Source organism: Grus americana, chromosome 7 (genome assembly GCF_028858705.1).
Source record: "Grus americana isolate bGruAme1 chromosome 7, bGruAme1.mat, whole genome shotgun sequence".
In the NCBI taxonomy this organism is placed as follows: domain Eukaryota; kingdom Metazoa; phylum Chordata; class Aves; order Gruiformes; family Gruidae; genus Grus; species Grus americana.
Window position 1 is genome coordinate 1,244,019 of NC_072858.1, and position 25,161 is coordinate 1,269,179.

A 25,161-nucleotide genomic window follows, 5' to 3' on the forward strand; every position below is an offset into this window, starting at 1 on the left:
ACAGCTATCATAGAGAAGAGCGATTGATCCATCATCTTGTTAAGACTCAGTTATGCAAGACGATATTTGTGAAATAAATTCCATTAATCTGCATAACTTGAGTATGTCACAGCTGTTAACAGAAAAGTTTAGCTTTATACTAGGAAAAGAACAGAAAATACATTGCGGTAAAACCGGATCTCTCTATTTTGGTGTTCCAGTAGTAATTTGAAATAGCAGTTGTCTCACGGAAGAGGTTAAGAGGTAAAATGCTACCGATGTTTAAACCCCTGACGTACAGTCTTAAATTCAGAATTAGGATGTTCTTAATGGCTTGCTGTCACTGTCTCTTCCGTTGTTAGACGGAAGGTGACGTCTGTTCGGTTCACAGCAGAGCCCCTCTGACCTTGGTCTTGGCCGCATCGAGTACCTCCCGCTTCGCAGCTGCGTAGCACACGGGAAGTTTTCTTGTGTTTTGCCAGTAATGCAGAGATTCAGTGAGAGCGTGCTAGAGGAGATCCTTACTGTTTGGGTTCATTTCCCAGACTGATTAATTAGCAGCGAATATTGTTCTCTATCGCAACATGTTGAACCACTCGAATCGGTTCCGTATTTCGAGGTTTTAGCAGTCCGTTGCAGAAAGCTGCCTTCCCCTCCTGCCAGAACCGCCCGATGCTCAACTGGAGCGCGGCTCGGCAGCGCTCAGAAATGCGAATGCCACGGGCGGAACCCCATTACGCCGATGCATTCCTCCTGGGGTGCCGTGGGAATACTTGAGCTGTTCCCAGACAGGATGCGCTGTTGGAAGCGTGGTTTTAAGGAGAGGCGTGATGGCGAGGGAGGGGGGGAGAGGTGCGGGTGGGAGAGGTGCAGGGAGGAGCACGAAGACCCCCAACCATCCTTCTAAATCTTCCCATCCTTCTTGAAACCTTATTTCTGATTGAGGCAAGCGATGGTAATCCAGTGACACCCCAGACCGTGCGTGAGCTCCAGAGCTGGTGCAGGGAAGCGTGCACGGTGATGGCGTTACTGCAGGGTGGCAGTGTCGGCCCTACAGCCATAATCAGAAGCCGCTTCTAGGAAGCGTTATGGTAGTACTTGAAGTATTTCCTATATAATCTTTACACTTAATATGAAGAGTAATAAAAATACTGAGAGCAAATTGCTTAGTTAAGTGGTTTAAACCGAGAAGTTAATAAGCTTTTTGCAGGCTGTGGGGCTGTATTCATTTTGAAAGCCTGTCTTACGGCAGGTTTGCCTTCCACAGTTATCGGTAATGATATAATTGTTTTCTCAATGTATCAGCAGTGTTACAAAGATAAAGGAATGAGGCATCGGAGTTTGGCGAATGGTAATGCACATAATTTAACAGCTGTGAGCTCCAGCTACTAGGTGTTATTTTCTGTAAGAAAAGGAAGCAGCTATTATTCTCACGCATATTGCAAAACATGAATTTATGTACTTACCATTTTGTGTATCTAAAGTGACTAGTGACATTTTATTTTCCCACCTAGGAATGATAGCTTGCTTTATGTCTACTGGATACTGCATTTTTTGTGTGGAAAGCAGTGCCTAGATATTTTCGCAGAGAAAGGATGAATGTTTTTGTCTCCTGCATTGTGCTCTCTGCTGCGTGGATGAAGTCAGGGCTGGTTTGGTCCCGACTCAGGCGTGCCCGTATGGCATCTGTGCGTTCCGCACATCCCCGTGCGGTGACGTGGGGTGAGGGAACGCCTGCGGGGCCCCTTGGTGGCACCCTTGAGATGAAAGCTGTAGCCCCCCGGAACATGCTGTTCGGTGCTTTTACTATTATTGGTGCTATTTTAGGTGTTTGAAGGGACGTTCTTGCAGTTTGGCATTCCTGGCTCTCAAGAGCATCGCCGACAGTGGTTCCTTGTAAAGCGGGTGTTCTTACTGCTGTGTTTGAGAAGGTTTTCCCGGGAAACCTTGGAGAACAAGCCTTTCCTCCAGCCTCCTGTGAGGGAGGGAGCAGGAGATACAGGTGACGCGTGTTGTCGTCTCTTGAAGACATGAAGTTCCCCAGAAGTGCTTCAGAAGCTGCCGGTGGCGGAGCCCGTGGCAGGCTGCCGCTCTGGCAATGGCTGGGCAGTGAGGGGCGAGGGAAGCATGCCCGTTGAGGTCTGAAGAAATCCTGTGATTTTTGTGATGTCGAGATGATAGCTTTCAGCTTACAGCCCTTGAAATCCGTGTTTGCCTTCTGCTTGCTGGAGGGTGACTGTGAAATGCAAGGTTAGCGAGTCAGCGTCTCCTGTAATGGTGCGCACGGTCCCGTATCGCACAGGCTGCAGCGTTTGCCGGCTCTCCAGGGAACGCGATGCGATGCCTCTGCTGAACCTAACCGGCTGTGGGCACGCCGGTAGAACCACTGCTGTAGTGTCGTTACTGGGCTCCTTGCTGAAGACCATAATACTCTGCAGCTGATTTCAGGGTATCGTGCTTTGAGCAGATCATCTATGTACAGACCCAGGAATCCTGCGGGGAGACCCTCAGCCTGCGTAAGGACTTCCAGCCACGCCTGACCCAAGGGCTGGCCACAGCCAAGCACATGGAAACGAGGGTCGCTTCTGTAAATCTTCCCAATGGGTTATTGAATAAAAACCCTCAAGGGTTTCTAGGGGTTAAGTCATGGGCAGTTGCTCAGCAGCAATTTGGGGACCTGAATAACCTTGAAAATGGTTTTATGGTAGAGGAGCTTTGGCTGGATTGTTGGGTAAATGGAACCTGGATGCTGCCTTCTGCACTTTTCTCAAAGTAAAATCTAGCATTTCGTAGAACCCCAGCCTGGTGTGGGTGGGCAGGGACCTCCCAGCCCACCCAGTGCCACCCCTGCCATGGGCAGGGACACCCTCCACCAGCCCAGGTTGCCCAAAGCCCCATCCAACCTGGCCTTGAACACTGCCAGGGAGCCAGGGGCAGCCACAGCTTCTCTGGGCACCCTGTGCCAGGGCCTCAGCACCCTCACAGGGAAGGATTTCTGCCTCACATCCCATCTCCATCTCCCCTCCTGCAGCTTCAGGCCATTCCCCTTGGCCTGTCACTACACTCCCTGATTTGAACATCTGTTTTCGTTTTGAAACATTTGACAGTCCTCAAATGGATTCCCCCCCTTCATTTCAACATAAATTGCATTTTCTTACTGGTCTTGAGTGTCGTACTGGCCCTGGTGCTATGGACATCTCCAGTAATAGCTGCTGAGGTCTATGCAGGAGAACGCGTTACGGCAAACACACTGTGTTCTTGGAGGTCTCCTTCGGGGAGCCTTGTCAGAGCCACGAGTGCTGGAGGAGATGCTGAAGAGGTGAAAACCTTCTGATGCTTTTCATCTTTAACAAAATGCTGAGAGTATTTTTTTCATTTGTAACAGGGGCAATCTAACCTGGAATGAAGACGTTCAGTGTTGGTCTCCTTGAAGTAAAATAGTCTTCTTAAATCATAGAATCATAGAATGGTTTGGGTTGGAAGGGATCTTAAAGATCATCTAGTTCCAACCCCCTGCCATGGGCAGGGACACCCTCCACTAGAATCATATATTTTATTTTCTTTCCTTTTTTTTTCTTCTTTTTTGTTGAATGATTTTTCAGTAGAATATATTTTCTGCTAAGTCAAAGCTTTGTTGTTGCCTCTACATTTCCACAGTGTCTCTGCTCAAAATCAATCTTTTTTTGCTCTTTCATCCATTGGTGTTGAAATGAGGAATACCAGAATGAAGAGTTCATGTATATTCTTTCACCGAATTGCCCTAGCATTACGGATCCCGTGTATAGATTAAAATTTTGATCCTCCTTATTAGTGCCCTTTTCTTTCGTTTAATCCCACTAACCTTTACAGAACTGAGCCAATATTTTTCATAGCAAATATCAGTGTTAGAATTTATATGCATATACACATATATGTACAGGTACAGTTTTCTAGGCAATTTCAGTTTAAATTTCAGACGTTACAAATCTATGAGGAAATGTCGTTGCTTTGTGTTAAATTTGGGTTCCATTCTCCTGTGGTTTTTAACAGTTTTGAAATACATGACACAAGTTGTTCGACCTTCTGTATTTCCTAAACTGAAGGATTTCAGTCCCAGGAGTCCTGTACAAAACTTTAAAGTTGGGAGCTCTTTCTCTTACTATTTTTTTTTTTGGGGGTCAGGTTTTGGGCCTCTCAGATTGGATTTTTTTTTTTTTGTATTTAATGTGCATGTGGTAGGGCTCTCTGTTTGTAAAACAAGAGTAGCACTGCAGGAACTTGAATATCCCTGAAATGCCATGAAACCTCCTTGATTTGTGGAGCATTCAGGCACTGCAGAGACGAACACTTTATTAAATCTCTGGGAATGCTTGGTTTTAATCACAGCCTTTACAGAGTTTTTGTGCTTTCTGTCTTATCTACCCAAATCGAGTGAAAACTGTAGCCCAGTTAAGATATGGTTTTTTCCATTTAAATTATCAAAATAAAATGACATGTAACGTGTTTATGGGAAAGGTTTGTAGTTCTGACCCTTTTGTAAGATTATCCTAGCTGGCCCCAAGACCTTGTGATAAAGAAGTCCAGATCATTCAGTGATTTGCAGAGGCTGTTTTGGTTCGTGAGGAGCCAGGGTTTTTTATTTATTGCATATGAGCAACAAAGTGAGGTCTCAGCGATGCTGTTACTGGCAGACTCGTGCAATAGCTGGAGTTTACAAATGGAAAAGACAATAAGCTTTTTCCTTTTCTTTGCATTGGGATAAATATGTTATTGAAGTCAATCCACTGCTTCATTTTCTCGCTTCAGTTGCTCAGCAGCTGACCCTTCAGACCGTGTGCAATTTAGATAGTGGGTCCAGCAGGTTCTGTCTTCTGCATCCTGCAAGCGTCAATACCGGTGCTAAAAACGTATGTGCTAGAGGTCTTCCAAGAGTTTGGGCTTGATAAAAAGACAAGGTTCCCTGCAAGAGGCAGTGGAAGCTCCCGTTAAAATGCTGACTGGTGCCAAGCCCTGATGGGGCTGGGGGGGCACTGCACTGGGGGGGGGGGGCACTGCACTGGGGGGGGGGGGCACTGCACTGGGGAGGGGGGCACTGCACTGGGGAGGGGGGCACTGCACTGGGGGGGGGGGGGCACTGCACGGGGAGGGGGGGCACTGCACTGGGGGGGGGCACTGCATGCAGGCAGGCAGGAATGGGAGTGGAATTCCGGGCACCCGAGGGGAGCACCCAAACCACGGTTCAGCAGCACCACGCCGGAGCGGGCTCTGCCTGGCGAGCGGGCGGGCTGGGGTGTTTATAAATTGCTGTTCGGTGAAGTCTGGATCGTGTAAGAGGTGAAGAAATGAGAGGAGGGGATTAACCGAGCAGCAACTGTGTCTCCACCTTCAAAGTTCAAACCCGAGGGTGCACCCTGCTGAGAGCCACGGGGTGCTGCTGTGCCGGATCGGCCAGGTGAGCCCCCCAGACCCCCGGCACTAGGCTCGGTTTAAATAACGCTTTGCATTTCCTCCTCCTTTTATAGAGATACTCTTGTTCTACGGAAAGTACCCAGCTGGAATGACATCCCAGCCTGCTCAGGCGTATGGGTCCCATTGACTTGGTGGCACCAGGAAATACCTGTTACAGGGTAGAGAGCCGGGTGGGGCAAGCAAGGAGAGTAGCTGGGGCTTCATCCCAGGGCTTGTCGTGAGCAGCCGGCTAATCCTATCCGTGAGTAAAACAGCAGTGAAAGTAACTTACCTTCCCAGTTGCTATCCATTTATGGGGAATTATCTAAAAAAAAAAAAAAAAAAAAAAATTAAATCCAAATATTCATAAAATGTCAACAGGTATGAAGTTTACCTCTGACTCCCTAAACTTGGACCTCCCTCTTTTTTGTGTTTTGTGGGTTTATTTGTTTATTAAACCTCTTTTCGCTTGGCCTCTTGCATCTGGTCCTCTACCAGCGTGAGGGACAATTTATCGGGAGAGTTGGGAATCGCACCTTTCAGTTCAGGGAGCGTGTGTCCCTCGTCTCAGCCCTGAGAGGAGAATCCGAACCAAACCAGCCTCTCCTTGGAGGTACTGAAGCCAGTGTATTTATGTGTATCTATGTGTAGTATAAAAGTCTATATTATTAAAAAAACCTCATGTCTTCATACGTAACATTTTAATAATCAGAAGCCTTTTAATCCTAGCTCTCATTTTTTTACGTACAAGTGATCGTTTTTATCGGCTCTGCAAATGGCCCAACACGTAGGGTTTTCAGAAATACTGGATTTGGAACTGATGGCTGAAATACTTTTGAGAAAATGTTTTTCTCTTGGTGTCCTGCCGTCCCCGGGGGTTTCCCTTCCCGGCTGCCGTGCCGGGGTGCCTGCCCATGGCAATGGAGGAACTGGGAAAACAAGCAGAAAAGGCTCATTTTCTTCTGTAAATCGTCAGGTTTTGCCCTGTTGCGGTGTTGGTTGGTTGAATAGATGAGCTGGCCAGGACGGCCTCTCTGGCTCCACGCGGTGCGAGCAGGACCCCCCACTGCGGTGCTGGGAGGGCAGAGACCGCCGGTCCCCGCGTAGCTTTGGTTGTGCTTTTCCCCTTTTATGGCTCACCTTCAAGGAGGGATGATGAAGCACGGACAGGACTTTTAGCCTATTTCAACCACCTGTTGTGTTGGGTGTTTTTCCTCCTGTCATCAAAAGACAGTTGTTGTCAGTTTTAGTATTGATAACGGTCTGATAAGTTTAATAAAGAGCTGTCATCGGAAAGGCGTTAGTATCGTTCTTTTTCTCTTGCAGATGCTACAGATGAAGGGAAAGGGAATAAGGGATAATACACAATAATTCACATTTCAATCTTTTTTTCCTTTCTTTTGGAGCTGTTTTTTCATACATCATTGGAAGCAGCGTTAAGTATTTTATGATGGCTGTTGCCTTAGAGCTAAACCGCCGTGGTGCCGGGACGCGTCCTCGCCAGGCTGGGCTCTGAGCTGTCAGCTCTTCCTTACCGCTCCCTCCTCCCGACCCGTCTGGCCGCAATGGCCGGTCAGGGAATTTGCTCCGTGACCAGCGTACCCCTTCCCGGAACGTACTGACTCCAGGCTGGCAGCCCTGCACCGCGCACCGGCCCCGCGCCGGCGGGCTGCACCGGGGGGGTCGGCTTGGGCTGCCTTGTCCCGGGATGCAGCGACTTGGGCAGCATCAGCTGAGATGCAGTGACTGTTTCTGAAACAGCTTTGTAATCACAAGTGATGGACTTTTAATTTTTGGGTTTTTTTAATAGCGGGGACTGTGCAGTGCTTGGATGCAGCGAATTGGGTAAGAGGGGGTGTGCAGCTGGGTGGGTGCCTGAGGCCAGGGCGGGCAGCAGGGTAACCCAAAACCAACCCAGGGATACAGGCAGGCGGGGTGTCAGGGTCAGGTGGCTTAGGAATAAAACCAAGGAGCTTGTATATTGCTTTAAAAAGAAGAAAGAACAGTATATATCCTTCTATGGGTGAGGTTCAGGACCTCAGCATTACTAACTTTTATTAACTCTATGGTCAAAGTATTTAACTTCTATTTAATTGAACTGCTGTTTAATTTTATATGACTTCCATAACATACACATTTAAATTGAAACCCTTAAAAAGAGTTTTTTATTTTAAATATACATGGAAAATATTTCAGATCCCTGAGGAAGCTACTCAGTACTTGGTGTGATTTTTTCCCAGTAACGTTGAGTTCTGGTATCCTTTTCCCGTGCTAAACTGCCCCAGGTTAACGTGGGAAACAGCACAGACCCAGGAGGTTCGGTGGCTGGAGAGCTTTGGTAGAAACGAAGTGCTGTGTGTTTCCATATGTGTGGTGTTCACCTGGATAGAGACAGAGCAGCACGTTGCAGTGGAAATCTGTTTGTGTTTTAATTGTGTCTTTGGGCTATTCTGGGCAAAAAAGAAGAGGCAGCCAGGTCAGTGTCTGCGTTGGTGCCCCTCGGTCCTCACGCGAAGCAGGACCTGCTGATGCAGAAGAGCTCTTGCGGGGTCTTTGGGCAGTTGCTCATGGGCTGAAAGGATAAGCAAGACCCAGCGATTCGTTGGGTCATTAAAAGAAGTTACAAGGAATGTTATGCTCCTGCGTATTAATGCTTTTTTCTCCAAGAGAGACGAAAAGTTCAAAAGGTCTTTAACCTGCTTGAAATTTTTTCCTCTCTTATTTTTTTAATGTGGGTCTTTTGGGAAAGATATTCATAACCTTTGGTAAAGATGTTTTCCTGTAGGTAAAACTGAAGACAAAGACTGAAAGACTATAATAACCCAGTGCAATTTAAAGTTCATTACATTGTACAGTAAGTTTTCACAATGTGGATAATTTTGTTATGTGAAAGGGAAAGTTTTGAATGAAGGTAAGAGTGGATCTTCATATCTCACAAGTGTTAGTAGTCTTTGCTTTTGTCTTGTTAAATAAAGTAATTTCTGTTCTTTTGGGTGTTTTTTCTTCAAGGAGAGAAAAATCTTGTGGCTTCAGATTGTAACGTGTAAGATGATGTCAGTAGCCAAAGGCAGTTTTGGTGTGCTCTGCCTGGTTGCAGAGACCGTGTGTGAGTGTAGGGAGGGCCCTGGCACAGACCGGGGGGAGCAGAGGCGTTTGGTGGATTTTGGAAAGGACATTGGGCACGTTCTGTGCTGGACACGATATGTCTGGTGGGTCTCTGCGGGGTTGGCCTTTATGTCGCTGATGGTCTCCTTCCCCCCGGCAGGTGATGGAGACTACTTCAGGGCAGTGCGTTGTGGCGTGTGATTTAGCACATGCCGTAGGACCACCATGTCCATCGGTCTCTCTCTGGATCGCGTACCCGCGTGGGGAAGGCTGACAGCCTGCTCTCGGTGTCCCCTGGAGGGAGATGCTAGCTTTGGGCAGTGGTGGTTGTGCTGTTCTACCCAGCCATGCGCTGGCCAGACACGGCAGCGTCGCCCAGGCTGGTTTGGCTTACACCAGGAATGGTTCCCGATGGTTCCGTTATGTAGCCAGCAGGTCGAGATCTGCTGCCTGAAAATGGGTCTTCTAGGTCAAGAGCAGGAAACGGGGTACAATTCACAAGCGTTTTGTAGAAGATGCTGTGCTAGAAGAGAAGAGAAGGCACAAGAGAGACTCTTCTCCTCTTCTACACCTGTACGCGTAGACCCTTCTCCACATGGATGTTAGCAGGTAGAGCTTTGGTGATCACGCATCATCCTTTGTGATGGGTTTGCTGGTGGGTTCCAGTGCCTTCACCGTGTTTCCCAACTGTCGGTGAATTATCTCTGAATAATCTCTTCACTGCTTCTCCAACTGTTCTCTGCCCTTCAATTGCTTCACACCAAAATGTGCTGCCCATCGCGGATGTTTCCCCCAACCTGTTTGCCTGAGGAGAGCAGAGCTGGAAAGCTGGGGAAGGACACCGAGATGGGGTTTGTTACTTCAGCAGACAAGTATTACCTCACCACCCAGGATGTGGTGTGACTTGGCAAAAAAGGATTTGGGGAAACCACCAGTGCTAGGAAAAAACCTGCGGGTTTTTTCCATCCAGGGTATTGGATGGAATACTACCATATTGATGGTGGTATTTTACCACTATTTTCAAGGCATTTGACTCTTGAAAGTCATGTAAATGTGGGGTGATTAATGAGGATTCTGAAAGAAACCCTTTGAAGAGGTTTTTGGAAATACTTACAGCACACTCTGGTTTGTTTCTGAGAAGAACTTCTCTCCAGCTACGCTGAGTGCAGATGGAAGTCCCTACCTCTGCAGAAGTCACGTCCTTGGCCAGCTTCCAGTGGCTTTGGCAAATCATACGTTGTGTTGCAGGTTGATAAATTGCCAAGATGATTGTTCAGCTGGCTGCAGAGCAAGAGGTGGGCTTGGTGACCCCCAGACACCCTGTGCGTGCTCTCCTCTCAAGTATTAACAATTATAGGGGTAGTCCTTTCGTCGTGGAATTATTTAGCAGGAGAGAGGGAGAGAGAACTTCATCAAAGGCGGGGAAATCGCCAAAACTTCTCTTTCAACCGACTGATCAAACTTTAATAAGGGGATTGATGAAACTTTAATAAGGAAGCCCTGCTTCAGGAGCGTTGCTCATCTGTGCTGGTGGAAGACTTCAGCTATCCGAGCAACTAAGGCTTACGTGATTTTGCTGCTTTCCTGGGCTCTTTGGGGAAATTGTATCTTCTTCTCCAAAATAAAAGAATCAAATGAAAAGTAAACAAGCTATCTGCTCCTGTACCCTGTAGGAAACCAGGAGAAAAGTAATTTTTCTAGATAACATTATTTTTCATAAGAGTTACAGAAGATGTTTTGTGGATTTTTCCCAACTGCCAACAGCTGGAGTTAGGAATGAGTGCAAGCTCTTGGAGGCCAGGTGTTTAACCTGACCTAATGGTCTGTGCTAGTCCTCAGGTGAGTAAACAGTAAACTTGTATTAAACAGTTGGATTAGTTGGACACTGATTTTTTTTTTAATTTATTTTCTTTTTATTTCCATCGTGACTCTGGCAGAATAATCTGTTTTTCATCTATCCACGGTTGAATGATCAAAACTTCAATATTTGTGGGCTTTTGCCTGTATGCCTGTTAGAACACCTGCATATGCATTAATTAAATTAATTCTTCTTGGCATTGACAAATACAGCAGAAATCAGAAAAGTGTGGGTTTTTTTGTGATGCTTACTGAAAATATTTGCTTCTGTTTTGCTAATGCAGAGCTTATTTTGTTGGCAAATAACGGTTTGTAAAGAGTTAGGAGCAAAGCTGCCAAAAGTTAGTATAATAGACAGCCTCAGGAGTCCCAATTAGCCGCAACCAAAGCAGGTTCCTTTCCAAAAACCATTGACCCAGTCTTTCCCCCAGCGCTAACTGGGGAGCGAAACGGCGCCTGGCATCTGAAAGTCAAAACTTTTTAGGTGTCTGAAGCCGGAGCAGGATGGAAAGGCATGGATGGGCTGTCTGGGCTGTGCAGGGGAATGGGATCTGAACCGGGCGTGCTCCCGACCCAGGGCGGCGGCGTTGGGAGGGAATGCATCCCGCTCCCGCGCCGAGTCCCTCTCCTCCTCGCAGAGATGCGCGCAGCAAAAAGAACCCCTGCAAACTCCGGGCACGCCTGGAGCGAGGAGTCTGATCAAATAGTGATTTTTTTTTTTAAATTTTTTCTTTTTTTTTTTTTTTTGCAGAGCTGCAGTTGGCTCTTATTGCCTGAAGGATTTCCACATGAACTGAAAACATTTGCTAAATGACATAATAAGCTAATGATTGCTTAATTTTTGAATACATAGCTCAGTGTAGAGGGAGTAACAGCTGGTGTTTGTCAAATTAGGTTTTCTCCTTAAGATTTTTACTACTCATTTTCTTGTTTATTTAACATATTTAGCCAAGATGGAGCTCTGAAGGTCTTCCCCCCCCCAGCTTGTTAGACTTAAAGGTAAATGTTAGATAGTCTAAAGTGCATTTGAGCCTGGATGTGGAGGAATTCTTCTGAGCTCCTGTGTAAAACCATTGGAAGTTTTCAAGGTGAAGAGTATTAGTACGTAAAACCTGTAAACCTCAGGTAAATGCATGGATGTTACAGGAGAAGAGACAGGCAGATAACGAACTGTGGAGGGTTAATAGAGCAAGTAACAATACCATTCCAATTTGAAATCAGACAACTTCTGTTTTGGAAAAGTCAGAATAAGGGTGGTCACGTGCCATTATGAAGCTGCAGGAGCTGAAGAAAATGCCAACCAATGCGTTCGAATATTTGACTTTTTTGTTGAGTTGTTTTCATTTAAATTTAATAGCTCTGCAGGGGTTATATATGACTCGCTACTGTCTCGTCCCTGTAGGTTATAAGGGTGCGTTCACGTGTGGGGGGTTTTAATATCTAAAAATGCACCAACCACAGACTAGGACTTTAATAATAACGATTAGGAAAGGGGCTTTAAGAGTCCTTAGAAAATATATCATATCATATATATTTGCAATCTAGTGTTTCACCAAGGTGGACATGCAACCAGTGGCGGCCAGGTGGAAAATGTTGCCGACTTTTGTTCCGTCTTGCATTGAAATTCAGAACGCTGAAACCATCATCTTACATAAATGCACTGGTTTCCAACTAAAAATAAAATCTGTTGCATCTCACTCTTCCACAGGTGGGTGCCAGAATAGCCTTAAACCGGTCAGCAGCAATCAGACCCTGGCGCTGGCCGCCGCGGCCACCACTGCCATGGTGTCGGTGGAGCCCGAAGCCCCCCAGGGACCGTCGGTGCCCAGCGTCCAGCCCTGCCACGTGCTGACCTTCTCCCCGATCAAAATTCCAGTCCTGGCTTCGCCTTTTCCAGGTAAGGTCACTCCTGGTGGCACTAAGGAGCAGGTTTTTATGTTACTTTGCTTCCGAGCCCGAGTTTTGCTGTTGGTGTGCTTTGGTAAATTAAATATTTGGGGGATGTAGGTGGCGTTGCTGCAATCCAGAATTGCTATTTTTTATAAAAGCTATTTTTTTTCTTGGTGCTGCTTAGAAGTGTTCTCTGAAAGTGTGTGTTAAAAGTGGGTTCAGAACTCCACGCACGTTTGCAGCGTGACGTTCGCAGGCAGCGTACGACCTGAGCTGCGTCCTGTCACCGTAGCGAGGTCTGTAAGAAAACGTGGTCGTCGTGCAGCAGATCCTCAGGTTGCGATGCTGGGACTTGAAAGGTATCTGCTCGACATACACTAATATTCGATTAAGACTTAAGTAGATCATTTGGGTGTTCATAAAATATGCTGGAGGAATGTAGCCATGGTTTTGTGTTTTTTCTGATAGGTTTGGCTGTGGTTGCTTACTGGAAAAAACGCTGTTTGCTTAGCGTGGCGGTGCGTTACAACTTTCTGAGTCCGGCAGCTGGGGAGGTGCTGAGGCATCCCTGACTCGCTGCGGAAGTCTGACCGATTTAAAGTCTTTAGGGTAACTTTTGAAACTGTATGTGCTTAATGCTCTATTTAGAAATGTTATACCAATACCAATTAAGTTAAAAATTCAAATTAGGGTGCATTTTCTATCTTTTTGGTACTCGAAGTGTAACACCGCAAGATAGAGCGAGATTGAATTTCGCAGCAGGTATGCAGTTATGACTTTCAGTGTTGAGATGAAATCTTTTCATGAGCACTGTACCTCGGTAATTACCGTTCCCGTTGAGCAGCCATTAGAATCGCCCGGATAAACGCCTGCCGAGGGCGGGCGGCAGCGCCTTTGTGTCTGGGGAGCCCGAAGAGCGAACTGGCCCGTAGGAATAAAGGTACAACAGGTCCTCCAGACTGTGTCGAGGAAGGACGGTGCCGAAGCGGGAGCGGAAAGCGGAGCCGTCACTGCGGCGGGGCAGGGAGTTGTTTGGTGCTTCCCGCCGAGGGTCGTCCGACCCACGGAAACCGTTCTGCCCGTTCGGAAGCGAGTGTCTTAGAGGAGAATCCAAAGGGGAGAAACCCCATTCTTTATCGGCGCTGCAAACCAGCGTTACGTGCCAGATGTGTTCTTCCCTGAATTGAGATGCTCGGGCGGTCTGGGAAGGAGCCGTTGCAGGACTTTTGATTTACAGCTGCGGAGGTGAGCTCTGCGTGAAGTCTGTTAGACGTGCTCGAATATCGTAATGCCGGGAAGCTCTCCCGCTTTGGTGACTGGCTCAGCTCTGCGATGATAAACATGTCAGGCCATGATAATTGTTGCTTTCCTTTCGAATGAGTGTATGATAGGCTATCAAATATCACGCTTTGAGTGCCTGAGCAATCATCCTATTATCAATCATTCACGGGAAACCACACACTTCTGGGTGTTTTCTCCTACAGAATATATAGTAGCTTTTTAGAAAAGAAAGCTTGAAAATGCCCGGTCCATGTACAATAAACTTGAGATCCAGCTAACCGTTTTTCTCTATTAATCACCCTCTCTGGAGGGAAGGCTAGTGCCTTTGCAAAGGCTTACATAAAACATTTTTATGAAATTCCTTTTTATTGTGCTGGCAGAGAAGAGGACTCGGAGGTGTTGGGTTTAGATTATCTTTGTCAACACCAGCTCCATGAACGTCTTCCCCGGCTGGGGCTGGGCGGGAGGGGTGGAAGGTGGTGGTAACGAAGGAGCCAGGCTTTTGATAAGTGCAAATAAAGAGGGGGGAGAAGCCCGTGGGGAAGCCCAAAGGTCAGCGTGTGCTCCCCCGGGGCTGCCCCTGCTCTCGGCGGCGAGGTGCTGAGGCTGGATTCAGCTTAATTTACGGGAGAAATGCTCGGCTGGCCAAAGGCAGCTCTCTGCTGTCCCAAAGAAATGTCTCTGTTGCCACGTAAGTTAATGGCTGGGGAAGCATCAAGAAAGCGTAATCTAATGTACAGATAATCCCGAGCGTGGAGCGTGCTTTATAGCCCTGTCGGCTCAAAACATCGGGGCGTTGGCGTTTATGAAAGATGACTTATTGTTCCCAAAGAGAAATACATCTTGGAGAGAGCATACTCCGTGCTCCCTGGGGGCAGCTGCGTTTTTCTTGATCCGTGTGTGATTTATAAAGTAAACGTCGTAATTAATGAACTTTCCGTGTTGTCCTTGTCTAAAGTTTATGCAGGCACTGCTCACGTAATAGGAATGAACTTAGCAAACAAAAGATGACGTTATTTCCGTCTTAAATCTGCCTGTGTATTGGTGCCTGTAAGACTGCACGTGGCATGCTTCGTTATGCGCCGTTAATTGATTCTACAGGAGATGGGTGTTCTGGTACCACCTTGTGCAGTACGGTATTTCTAATCACGGCAGTTTGTTCAATCAATAATCTTATAATTGAATATTTACTTTTAAGGAGGCCTTTTAACATGATTAGTTTTGCGTCCTTACAGTTCAGCTGTGTTACTTTCTGCCAGCCTAATTAGTAAACTCGTTGAGTTAGTACAAAATAGCAGGTTAATGAAACAAGGTGGAACGTCGGGGAGGGATGGCAGTGGGTGCTGGCCGGGACAGGATCCAGGCTCCAGCATTTTTCCAGCCTTGCAGAGGGAATTTCTTGGAGCTTCCTCGGAGCTCGTCGCCAGGTCCCATGAACTAAGGAGAACTTGAAATGTGCAGACTACAGTGGTGATTCTTACAAGTTCATTTTAATAAATTTTTTTTTACATTTTGTAAAAGACAGTCAGAGTTAGAATGGAGTACAGGATATCTGGGGAATTTAAAACCTTTTGTCGCCTTTCCCTGTGCGGGATGCTGTGAAGGATCCTGCTGGGTCTTTGGCCCTGGGACAAGCAGGGAGGGTGGGATGCGCTGAGGATCCCACCCGGAGAGGAGGGTGCGGGTCCGTGCCCTTGGCTCTGTGATGGGAGAAGCTTCTGTAATCAGTGTTAATATCCTTTAAAATCAGAAACCCAATTGAATTTTGGTATGATGTGGTCGTTTGAATAAATTGATATAACAAAACCTTGTCTTGGTGCTATAGGGGTTGAAATTAAATACCAGAGTCGTTCTCGGTTTGTGTTTGGGTTTGTTTACTGCTCATAGGATTGATGATGATTGTTTCTGGTCTGTAAAAGGTGTTTTCTGCCATTGCCCTGGTCTGGAGCTGTGTGAACGCGTTGTGCAGTTCATGGCAGAGTTAAGTCGCTGCTGAAGTAACTTGCTGGGAGTGAGGAGTCAGAGCAATTCTGTAAGCAGAAAAGGAGGGAGCAGAGGGTTGTGTCCCTCCTTGCCCCGTCCTACCTGCACTCTGAAAACCCTCGACTTCGATGGATGTGCATGCAGAACATCTGTATTGAAGTTCTTTTTTTTAAATTATTATTATTTTTATTTGGTAATAATTTCAGATGGAGCAAATCTGTTTTTCTTAGCCACCTGAAAGGCACGTTATTCCTACCTACCCTTCAGGGAGGTTCCTCATGGACAGGGGTGTGAGAAGGCCACCGAGCACCAGGTGCCCTGACTCCAGCTCAGTAAAAGCTCTGGGGGCTTTGCTGATGATTTGAATGGCCGTAGGGTCACATCTACAAATAGGGAGTAGGTGTTTGATAAGTCTGAAAAGTCTCAACATCCTTGTATGTGTTGTTGCAGAAGGATAAAGCTAAATGCAGACCACATGTGATGTGTAAAGCCAGTGGTGCCTGGAAACAGTGAGGCTCCAGGATATTCCAGAAAAAGTTGAAATAAAAAGAAATAAATATGAAAAAGGAAATAAAAATTAAAATACAATGTAAAGTCAAAAGTCTGAACTGTGGCAGCCGATGGTGCTGGCTCCTCTAGCTGCACCCCAGGGAGATGTAATGGGAGGTCTCGGGGGTCTGGGCTGCTGCTTCCAACAGCTGGGAGAAAGTGTTCTCCTTCTGCTCTCTGCTTTTCTAGACTGGTTGGGTTAGTCACTTCTCATTTGGTTGTTTCCTTTAAAAAAAAAAAAAAAAGGCAAATGGTGTGGAAATACCTGGGGAAAATCACAGAATTCTGTTCTGGAGAGCAGCTCAATAGTTTTTGTAGGAATGTGATATTTGAAGTTTTTGCAGATGAAAAGTGATGCCCCTTAGACTTGACTTCCAGATTTCTGCTCTTCAGCCATTCCTGCCTCAAAACTGCTGATCTTAAACCATTCAAGACCAGTCCTGTGGCAATCGGTTTTCTAATATAGTTCTGAGGTATTTGTACAATTGCCAGATACGTTATTCTGTTTTCTGTCCACCAGAATGTAGAATTCTGTCTTAATTCGTTGTAGCATTTTCCAACAAACTGCTAGCATGCTGCATTGATGCCATTGTTGTTTACAAAAGTCACTTTTTTCCCTGGTATTTTTTAAAGAAAGTTAAACATTTCAATTTTCTGTTGCGGACAGGGTCTTTGATGTGCTTGTTTTCTATTACGGAGGTTTCTTTGGGTTTAACACGGTGTTTATTATCATTCCCTTACAGTGAGGTCCGCTTCTAACACGCTAAAATGTGGAGCGGCGGTGGCAGTCCCTCGGGGAACTTGGCTAGAGCAGTTTTTTGAGTTTTAAGCTGATAAGAAAGAAGAACCATGTGGTGTCTTCCATACAGTATAAAAAGCAATGCCAGGTAAAATGCTGATTTAGCCATCTTGAGGCTAAATGAGGCTTTGGGCAACGTGGTCTAGTGGAGGGTGTCCCTGCCTGTAGCAGGGGGGTTGGAACTAGATGATCTTTAAGGTCCCTTCCAACCCAAACCATTCTATGATCTTCTAATGCCGAATATCCTGAATATTATAACTAGACTTCCTTCTGTAATTGTTAGGGACTCCTGCGATGATAAAATTAATTCTTTGGCACTATTTTCACTTTCTTCTAGATGCTGTTGAGCCTCAAGTGGTTGGTTTGGGGGAGGACTGTATTGTGGTCGGCCAGCATTTGCTCTTGGAGGGAGGGATGTTCTCAACGATAGTGTGTCACCTAAAATGCTTATGCTGCAGTTATCATCTGCAAGCTTCTGGAGAGTAAGATGTAGTTATTTTATGTTAAATTTTATCTGTGATGTCTTGAGATAAGCCTCAACCAAGCTGGAGATGCAATATCAATCCTGTTGGCTAAACAAATGTGAAAATGTTGGCAGCTGAGTCATTCATCAGCTGTTCACTGAAACATCCTTGTGTATCCAATGTAGCCATGTGAATGCTGTCTTTAATAGCTTCAATTGTTAGTGTCTGGTGGGAAAAAAATACCAAATTTTCAATACTAGCAAATACCCTTATCCCTGGAAAAAAAAAATCACCCTTAAGCAGTTGGGTGAATCTGATATATGGACTTGGTAGATGGCACTGTGACCTTGGGATGCAACTTCTGCTTTCTGAACGTTTGACATCCCAAAAGGTGTCAGACCTTTTCTAACTCTTTTATCAAATGATCCTTTTGGTCATCCATTTTCTAGGGAGCCTCATGGGAACCCCAGGGACCTGGGGGTGTTGAGCCTGGAGAAGAGGAGGCTGAGGACAGACCTGGTGGCTCTCTACAGCTCCCTGACAGGAGGGTGTAGCCAGGTGGGGGTCGGTCTCTTCTCCCAAGGAACAAGCCATAGGACGAGAGGAAACGGCCTCAGGTTGTGCCAGGGGAGGTTTAGACTGGAGATGAGGGAAAATGTCTTCCCCCAAAGGGCTGTCAGTCCCTGGAACAGGCTGCCCAGGGCAGTGGTGGAGTCCCCGTCCCTGGGGGGATTTAACAGCCGTGTAGATGTGGTGCTTGGGGACAGGGGTGAGTGGGGGGCTGGGCGGTGCTGGGGTGACGGTTGGACCTGGGGATCTCAAAGGGCTTTTCCAACCAATTCTATGATTTAAGTTAAATTGTTTGCAAGCAGCAAGTGTGTTATAAGCCATGCTTCTTTAAAAACCCCATGCTGCTTTGAATAACTCTAGTCTCCATCAGCTGGGATTAAGCAAGAGCAGTAGGAAGAGATGCAAAGCGGAGTGAGCCTGGAGGTCGTTGGTGATGCAGGGATGGGCCTGGCCGTGGTCACACCTGGAGCATCGCCCCGTCCCTCCCCCAGCCCGGGGAAGCATCACTCGCTGATCAGTTCTCCCTCCAAATGGGTTTTGTTCCAATGCGGAGATGGTCCGTGCTGGGGGATGGTGCGTGGGAGCAGTCACTGGGATGAAGCTGAGGTGCCCGGGGATGGAGCCGTTCAGAAGCACGGTGCAGTGAGAAGGGTCTTAGCACAACGTTTCTGTGCCGTCTGCTGGGCTCGGGGACAACCGTTTCCACATCCCTGAGCTAAAGCGGAGGAGGTTCCAGCAGTGCGGTTGGAGCTCCATTTTGGGTTATTCGTTCCTTTTTTCCCTTCTTCTGTTTTCATCCACTGGTGGTTCAGCTCATACGTGTACCAGGCAAAATGTTCCCTTAAATATTTAATGTCAGCCTTGCTGTTAACTTGGGTTTTGTGCCAGGTTTAACATAAAGACTAAATAGGAGCTTGTGGAGAGTCAGGCACTCAGTGATCTGGGCTGCATCGTCACGCTTATTTGCTCTGCTGGTAAAGAGAAAACGTAATTTTCCAGCACTATCAAGGCACGTCTTTGAAGAGGGCTCTATCTTTAAAAAAAAATAAAAATACAGTAACCTGTGGGAATGTAAACAGCTATGGGGAGTAAGTCAGGTATGGTTTATCTAGCAACCTCTAATACCACTTTTATGGCTGCTGTATTAAGAATTGAGATATTTATTTTCTTACTCTCCCATACGACTTCTTAATTATTCGAGTGAAAAAGGTGAGATATGAGTCTGTGGTTATGGACTCTGTAAATTAGCAGCGAGTACAAATATTAAAAAAGGCACCATCTGCCATATAAACCATTTGCCACCTGTTCCCTTGCTTTCAGAATTATTTAATGGTTTAAATGTAATGTTTTAGCCTGCCACAGAACAGCTGGGAAGTGACTAAGTATTTTTCCTATCGGTACCTTAACGGCCAAGCAACGTTATATGTTAAAAACAGCTCTTAATGCCAGCGTTTTTCTACATGCTCTTTCATGTGTCTGTCAGCTTGCTCCATTAGCAAATTCTGCTGATATACAACACGTTTTCATGACAACAATTACTCAGTTATTTTTATGGTGGTTTTTTGGAAGCAGCAGCCTCTCTCCTGCAGCAGTCAGGAGCGATGGCCGTTTCGAAGCGGTCACAGCACTTGGGTTCCGCGAGCATCTGCGACAGCAGAGTTACTCCTGTGAAACCCTTAAGCTCAGCCTAACATCGTCCCTCCCTGGTTTCTTACTGCCATCGTAGGCGAGATTGAGTGAGGCGAGGTGAAATTTGTCTGCAAGAACTGTTGTGTTTTTTGGTTTTTGTTTTTTTTTTCTGGGAAAAGGGTGTTAAGAAATTATTAAGGAGTGAGGTTAGACATCTCTAGAGCTTTCCAGTTTGTTCTGCTGGAGGGCTGGGGAAAGCTGCGCGGCGGTTTGACAGTAGTGGCACTGGTGTTTCACACCAAGGTGCGTTTGGCCAGCCTCTGCAGAAACTGCAAATGCTTTTCTTTCCTTTCTTAGCAAGGCTAATTAAAAAAACCCCAAAAGTGACCCGGTGGGTAAATACTCGGGGAGCTCGTGCAGTGCCGGGCGCGCTGCTCCCTCTCTGCCGGCGTGGGAGCGCTCCGCAGGGCTCTTTCCCCAGGAACTCGTTCCCATCGTTAAGACGATTCTCTCAGTGGTAATTTTCCTTGTGCGTTCGTTATTTAAGACAGCCTAGCCGTTACGTGTACCAAAATTCCTGGGTTTTAGGTGAGCAAGAAATAACGATTTTGGAAAATCAAATGAGCAATTCCAACTATTCAGGCCAGAAATTTGATGTTAATCTGCTCAGGAAGCTTTTCTTTCCCTTCCTGGGCGTCCTACGTGTCTCGCAGGAAAACAGACTTTGAATACCGAGTAGTTCTAACAAGCTGCTTGTAAATGATCTGCCCGGCTTTAATGCTGTGTAACGAAGCAAGCAAATGAATGTTTATAGTTATTAAAGTGATAACTTCCTACTCGAGCTAATATTCAGCATAAAATTACATTTCGGTTTCATATCTGTGTTGGCACGTGCGAGGAAGGCATGCGTGCACACTGGGTTTCTAAGCTAAAATGATGCCAGCGATCCCATTTAAACGAGCATCAGTTTTCTTCTGCTGTTGGACAGTAAATCTCTGCTGGAAACCGCAAGCGCTCAGCTGCCCGACGAAGACTCGCTACGAAATGGGATGGTCGTTCCTAAGGTGATTCCTGTTGTTTGTGTGAGAACTCAGCCCTTTTTCTGTCGTCCTTCCAGAGCTGGCTGGCCCAGCATGGTGCTCCTAGGGAGAAGGGCTTACCGAGGCAAACAGATTGCATGAGCAGGAGATGCAGGGCACGCAGAACTTCTTGATATTGCAGATTTTTCACACCATTCCCCATTGAAAAATGAAGTAAATCACGGAGCATTTACTGATGCGGTTATGTGGACGGACTGAACTGGCTTTACGGTTCACGACGCAGTCAGTCTATACAGAGACAGCGATTTCCAAGGCATTAAGATGATGTCTGCCGGAGCCCATCTCATGTATCGATACGAAAATACGTCTCTAATCCTCCTTTTCCTGGAATATCGTTGATACGACTAACTAGAAGTAGAAGGCAAGATCTTCTGGCAGGATAAAGATACCCTTGCAGGGGGAACGTGCTGCTGGGGTGCTTCATCTTCTCTTGCAAGAATCGTACGGCCGAGCTGGTACCAGTTACAAATTGGTGCTGCCTCGCTTACGCTGTGTTCTTGGATAAACAGCTGTTTTCTCTGGTGGGAAACAGAAGAAACTGGTTCAGTGTCTTGAAGGTGGTATCAAATACTGACAATAGCGAAAACTTAATTAAATATTTCACGTAGTAGTTAGAAAAGACAAACAACCCAAATCCTTTCATTCATGCCCAACTGTTTGCTTGGTAAATGTCATGAAAGTCAGACTTAATTTACTATAAGTTTAATGGCTTGTTAAAACAAGTAGTAGGTTTTTTCCTTTGAAAAACGCCAGCGCGCTGCTGTAGAGAGAGTTTAAATCGGATTTCACGCATTAGTAATAGCATTTACACTGTTAAAATACCTGCAGGGTGGTTTTTCCCCATTCAGGAGACAGGCAAGCGGTGCAGACCGAGGCGGTGATCGCTGCGATACGTGCAGGATTAATACCGATACGGCGGTTAGCGATTTTTCCCTGCGGAAAGCACAGGCACTTTGAGGAATTTTGTCTGAATCGGTGACGTGGTGCTCTTTCCCCAGCCGGACGGGTCACAGTGCCGCCAGCCCCCCTTGCTGCGTCACGCGGAGAGCGAGCTAAAAGCACGCCGTTTACCGCTTGTCTTTGCAGCTTTGCGCTCGTTCGGCTAGCCTCCGAACAGCGTCGTGTCCGTCTCGGGAGTTTCGCAGTCCCGCTGCGGGACGTGGACGCCCTGCCTCTCTTCATCTCCCGCCTAAGAGCGGGGCTGTACCGGGGGCCGGGGGATCTCTCGGGGCTTGCTCCCCGCCTCAAGGGCGGACAGGACCCCCGGGGATCCATAGGGAAAGGTCTCCTCTTCCATACGTTCCTGCCCACCGACAGCGTGCTCCCTGGGCGGTCCCGTGTGTTTCACACCCTCGCTCAAACATTTCATTTCAAACCAGTTCAGCTGCTCCTCGTTAGCTACACGAGACACCATTCCCCCGCCGAAGCCTTTTCAGTAAGGGATTCCCCTGCTTCGTGTTTGTCCCGTTGCAGACTCAAATTTAGTTGAGATTTCTGTAGCTTAAAGCAGAGCCTTAGCTAACCTTCACGTGTTGTAAGTGGAGCATTAGTCTTAGAAGGAAAAACCCAAATTGACTGAAATGAAGAAATAGGTCTTGCAAGGATAACGTAATAGTTTGAAGAAGAGAGTCGTTAGATTGCTCCCCTCCGGGAAAAGATGTACGGACGGGAATTGCTGTTTGCGAGCGTGAGTTTTAAATCAGGGCTGAAGGAACACATTGCTTTGGTGGCTGCTGCTGTTGTTTCCTTAAATTTATTTACACAATTAAACCATTAGGAACTTCGCGCGCGTCGCCGAGGCTTAATACAGTTGCGAGGTAATGCAAAATAATTCAAGGTATGGTGACGCAAAGCCATCTTTTCTGAGCTGCGTATCGGTACCCACCAGCAGTGTTGCAGGGCTTGGGGAGCGGTACGAAGGAGCAGGTTTTGCAGAGGTCCATGTGAAAGGTGGAAAGGTGCAACAGGAGTGGCGCTAACTTTTATGTCTGTCTTTTGCACTAGAGAAAATTGTAGGTGTGTTATCCGTGAGGAGAGAAATGAATGAATGCTTTTTCCTTAGTTATTTAGTTATTTGCCATAATATATTCAGACAACTTTGCTCTATTTTTTCGGTTTATTTTTTCAGTTTATTTTGATGTTGTAAAATGAAGCCGTAGCGTGGATTTGAACCAACACGTTCTCAATGTTTGCTCTGAATTTGCGGGACTGAATCAGGCCTGTACGTTGTGTAAACGTAGAGCAAACCCAGCGCCCGATGGAGGAAGGAATTCTGTGGTCCCGGTGGATTGGCAGAATTTGCATCCGCAGAATCTTCTACCTTCTGGTAGAAAATGGTCAGAATGATGTGTTAGATGAAGAAATAATTTCGCAGCATTCCCTGAAATGGAGTGGGTTCTCAAACGGCTAATAGTGTGTTAATTTTCTCCTAAACTGTTTGTCTAAGGCAATTGTGAACTGAGTAAACTCCGTGCCACAAAAGCGTCCCCCAGATAATTGAAAAAAATGCTACTGCACTTAATCTTGGAAAATAAAAATAATACAGACATACCTGTTTGGTAGTTAATTCTAAAGAAACCGGAATGTAAATAGAAGTTTCAGGGAACCGTGGCCGTTACGTGCTGCTGTCCACGGGCAGGTGGGGGTTCCCTGGCAGGGACCTGCTGGCCCTGCTGCTGGTGGCTTCGGTCCCCAGCCCCGGGACACGCGGGGGGGTGGCACGCCCCGAGGGGCCGCACAGGGCATGGGAGGGTGTGCAGCATCATTACTGGGGTGGTTGTTATTGTTATTAATCCAGTAAAACAGCTATGCCTGTTCAAGCTCTTAGATGGTGGGAAACAGACTTGTAGCAATTGTCGTGGCATTTTTAACCAGTTACGGTCGGGAGTCAGCGCTTGGGTTCTGGTTGACGTCGTGTGTTTCTTAATCAAGCCCCACTCTCCAAGTGTGAATAAATTTAACGAAGTAACGTGAATATTAGCTCGTTGGCCAGGATATAAATAAGGAAAATTAATTAAATTCTACAATTTTAAGTGTGCCATAGCTGCTTCCCTAGAGTACCTAAACAGAATTTCATTGATTTCATTGCAAATGTAGTGCTGTTTACCGCACGCGCAGCGCGCTAACGATGTTTCCGCCGCGGGCGGGAGGCGCGATGGGCTGGTGCTGGCACCGCGCGTCACCGTTCAGGTACAGGACCTTCTCTGAACGGCGAGCCCCAGCGCCCGTGCCCGAAGCTCCTCTGGATACCAGCCCGGCAGCAGTGATGTAAGGTGAAGGCAGGTGACGTCATCTCGCAAAACCCTGGAGTAAGATTCAGGGGTGAGAACTACGGAGCGAAAGGTTTGCCAAGGGAGCCGGGCTGTTTGGTTGGAGGAGCTGGCAGCAGGGAGCCCAAAGCGGAGTCCGTCTGTCTCGGGTTTGTTTCGGAGAACGGATAAAGCTGCAGAGAAAAGTCCGACCGGACCCCGCGGTTCCAGGAGAGAAAACCCCTCCTGTCGACTTCCCACCGTGATTCCAAGAATCAGTCGTTTTTTTTAAATCTCGGCTCGGATCCCATCATAAGAATTGTGCAAGAATTGAAAAAAAAAAAGAACGGCATTTCTGGTTTCTACTTTACTGGTTTTAAAATTCCAAACCTAATTTAGAACTCAAATCCTCCTAGAAATAAGTATTTGAAGATTTTACTCTGAAATACAAAGGATTAGTTCATGCAGAAATAATTACTCTGCTATGATGGACGGAAAGTGGGAGTTCCGAAGGTTTGATACTGCATAATTTAGTGTATTCTTTCAGAATTACATCCTATTAAAGGAAGAAATTGAAATTTTATGCTGGAGTTAGTTTTCATAAGGCTGGAAATAAATCATACAAGTTTTGCAAATCGGACTATATTACGGAGCAGCGAGAAGCGTTACAGGAGACAAACGGTGTGGGGTGATCATCATCGTCCCCGTCCCATCCCCGGTGTGGGCAGGTGCTTCCCAGCCCCGCGGCTCCGACGGGTGCAGGACGGGTGCAGGACGGGTGCAGGACGGGCACACCGCAGCCCTCCTCTGTGTTTGCTGGTGCATCTCCCGTGCCCCCTCTGCCTGGGGAACCGCCACGCTCCAGCCTCGGAGACTCTGTTACCTGCGAAATGTGCCGAGCCGCGCTCGGCATACGTCACTGCGCTCGGGTGCAGGGACCTACGTCCTTGTTTTCCAGTTTTGTATGATGGGTGCCGTGAATAATTGAGAAGGCACCTTTCATCCGATACCGGCTGTCACGTTCCTGGGTTCGGGAGGAGCCCTGCGCGGGGAGGTCACCCGGACTAGGTGCTACTGACTGAGAAACTTCCCGCAAATCTGACAGTCGCTTTTCTTTCTGTGTGAGGGGACTGCGTTGCGCTCTGTAACGCAACTGGAGCCAGCGGTGCCTGAAGTGATCTCGGCGGGGTTTTAGATGTGCGTCCCTAGAAACACGTAGGAACCGCGGCTAGAAAATCAGCGTGCCTCAAATGCCACTTCTGAGCCATCAGCTACATCTC

General features: G+C 46.9%; 1 protein-coding gene across 3 annotated transcripts in view; it reads left to right on the plus strand.

Moving 5' to 3' along the window:
- TCERG1L (transcription elongation regulator 1 like) overlaps positions 1 to 25,161 on the plus strand; it is a 91,389-nt gene that overhangs the window by 3,253 nt on the left and 62,975 nt on the right. For all 3 annotated transcript variants that reach the window (XM_054832724.1, XM_054832725.1, XM_054832726.1), the window contains exon 4: positions 12,077 to 12,265. In XM_054832724.1, coding sequence (XP_054688699.1) covers positions 12,077 to 12,265 — 189 coding nt within the window. The remainder of the gene's footprint in view (positions 1 to 12,076; positions 12,266 to 25,161) is intronic.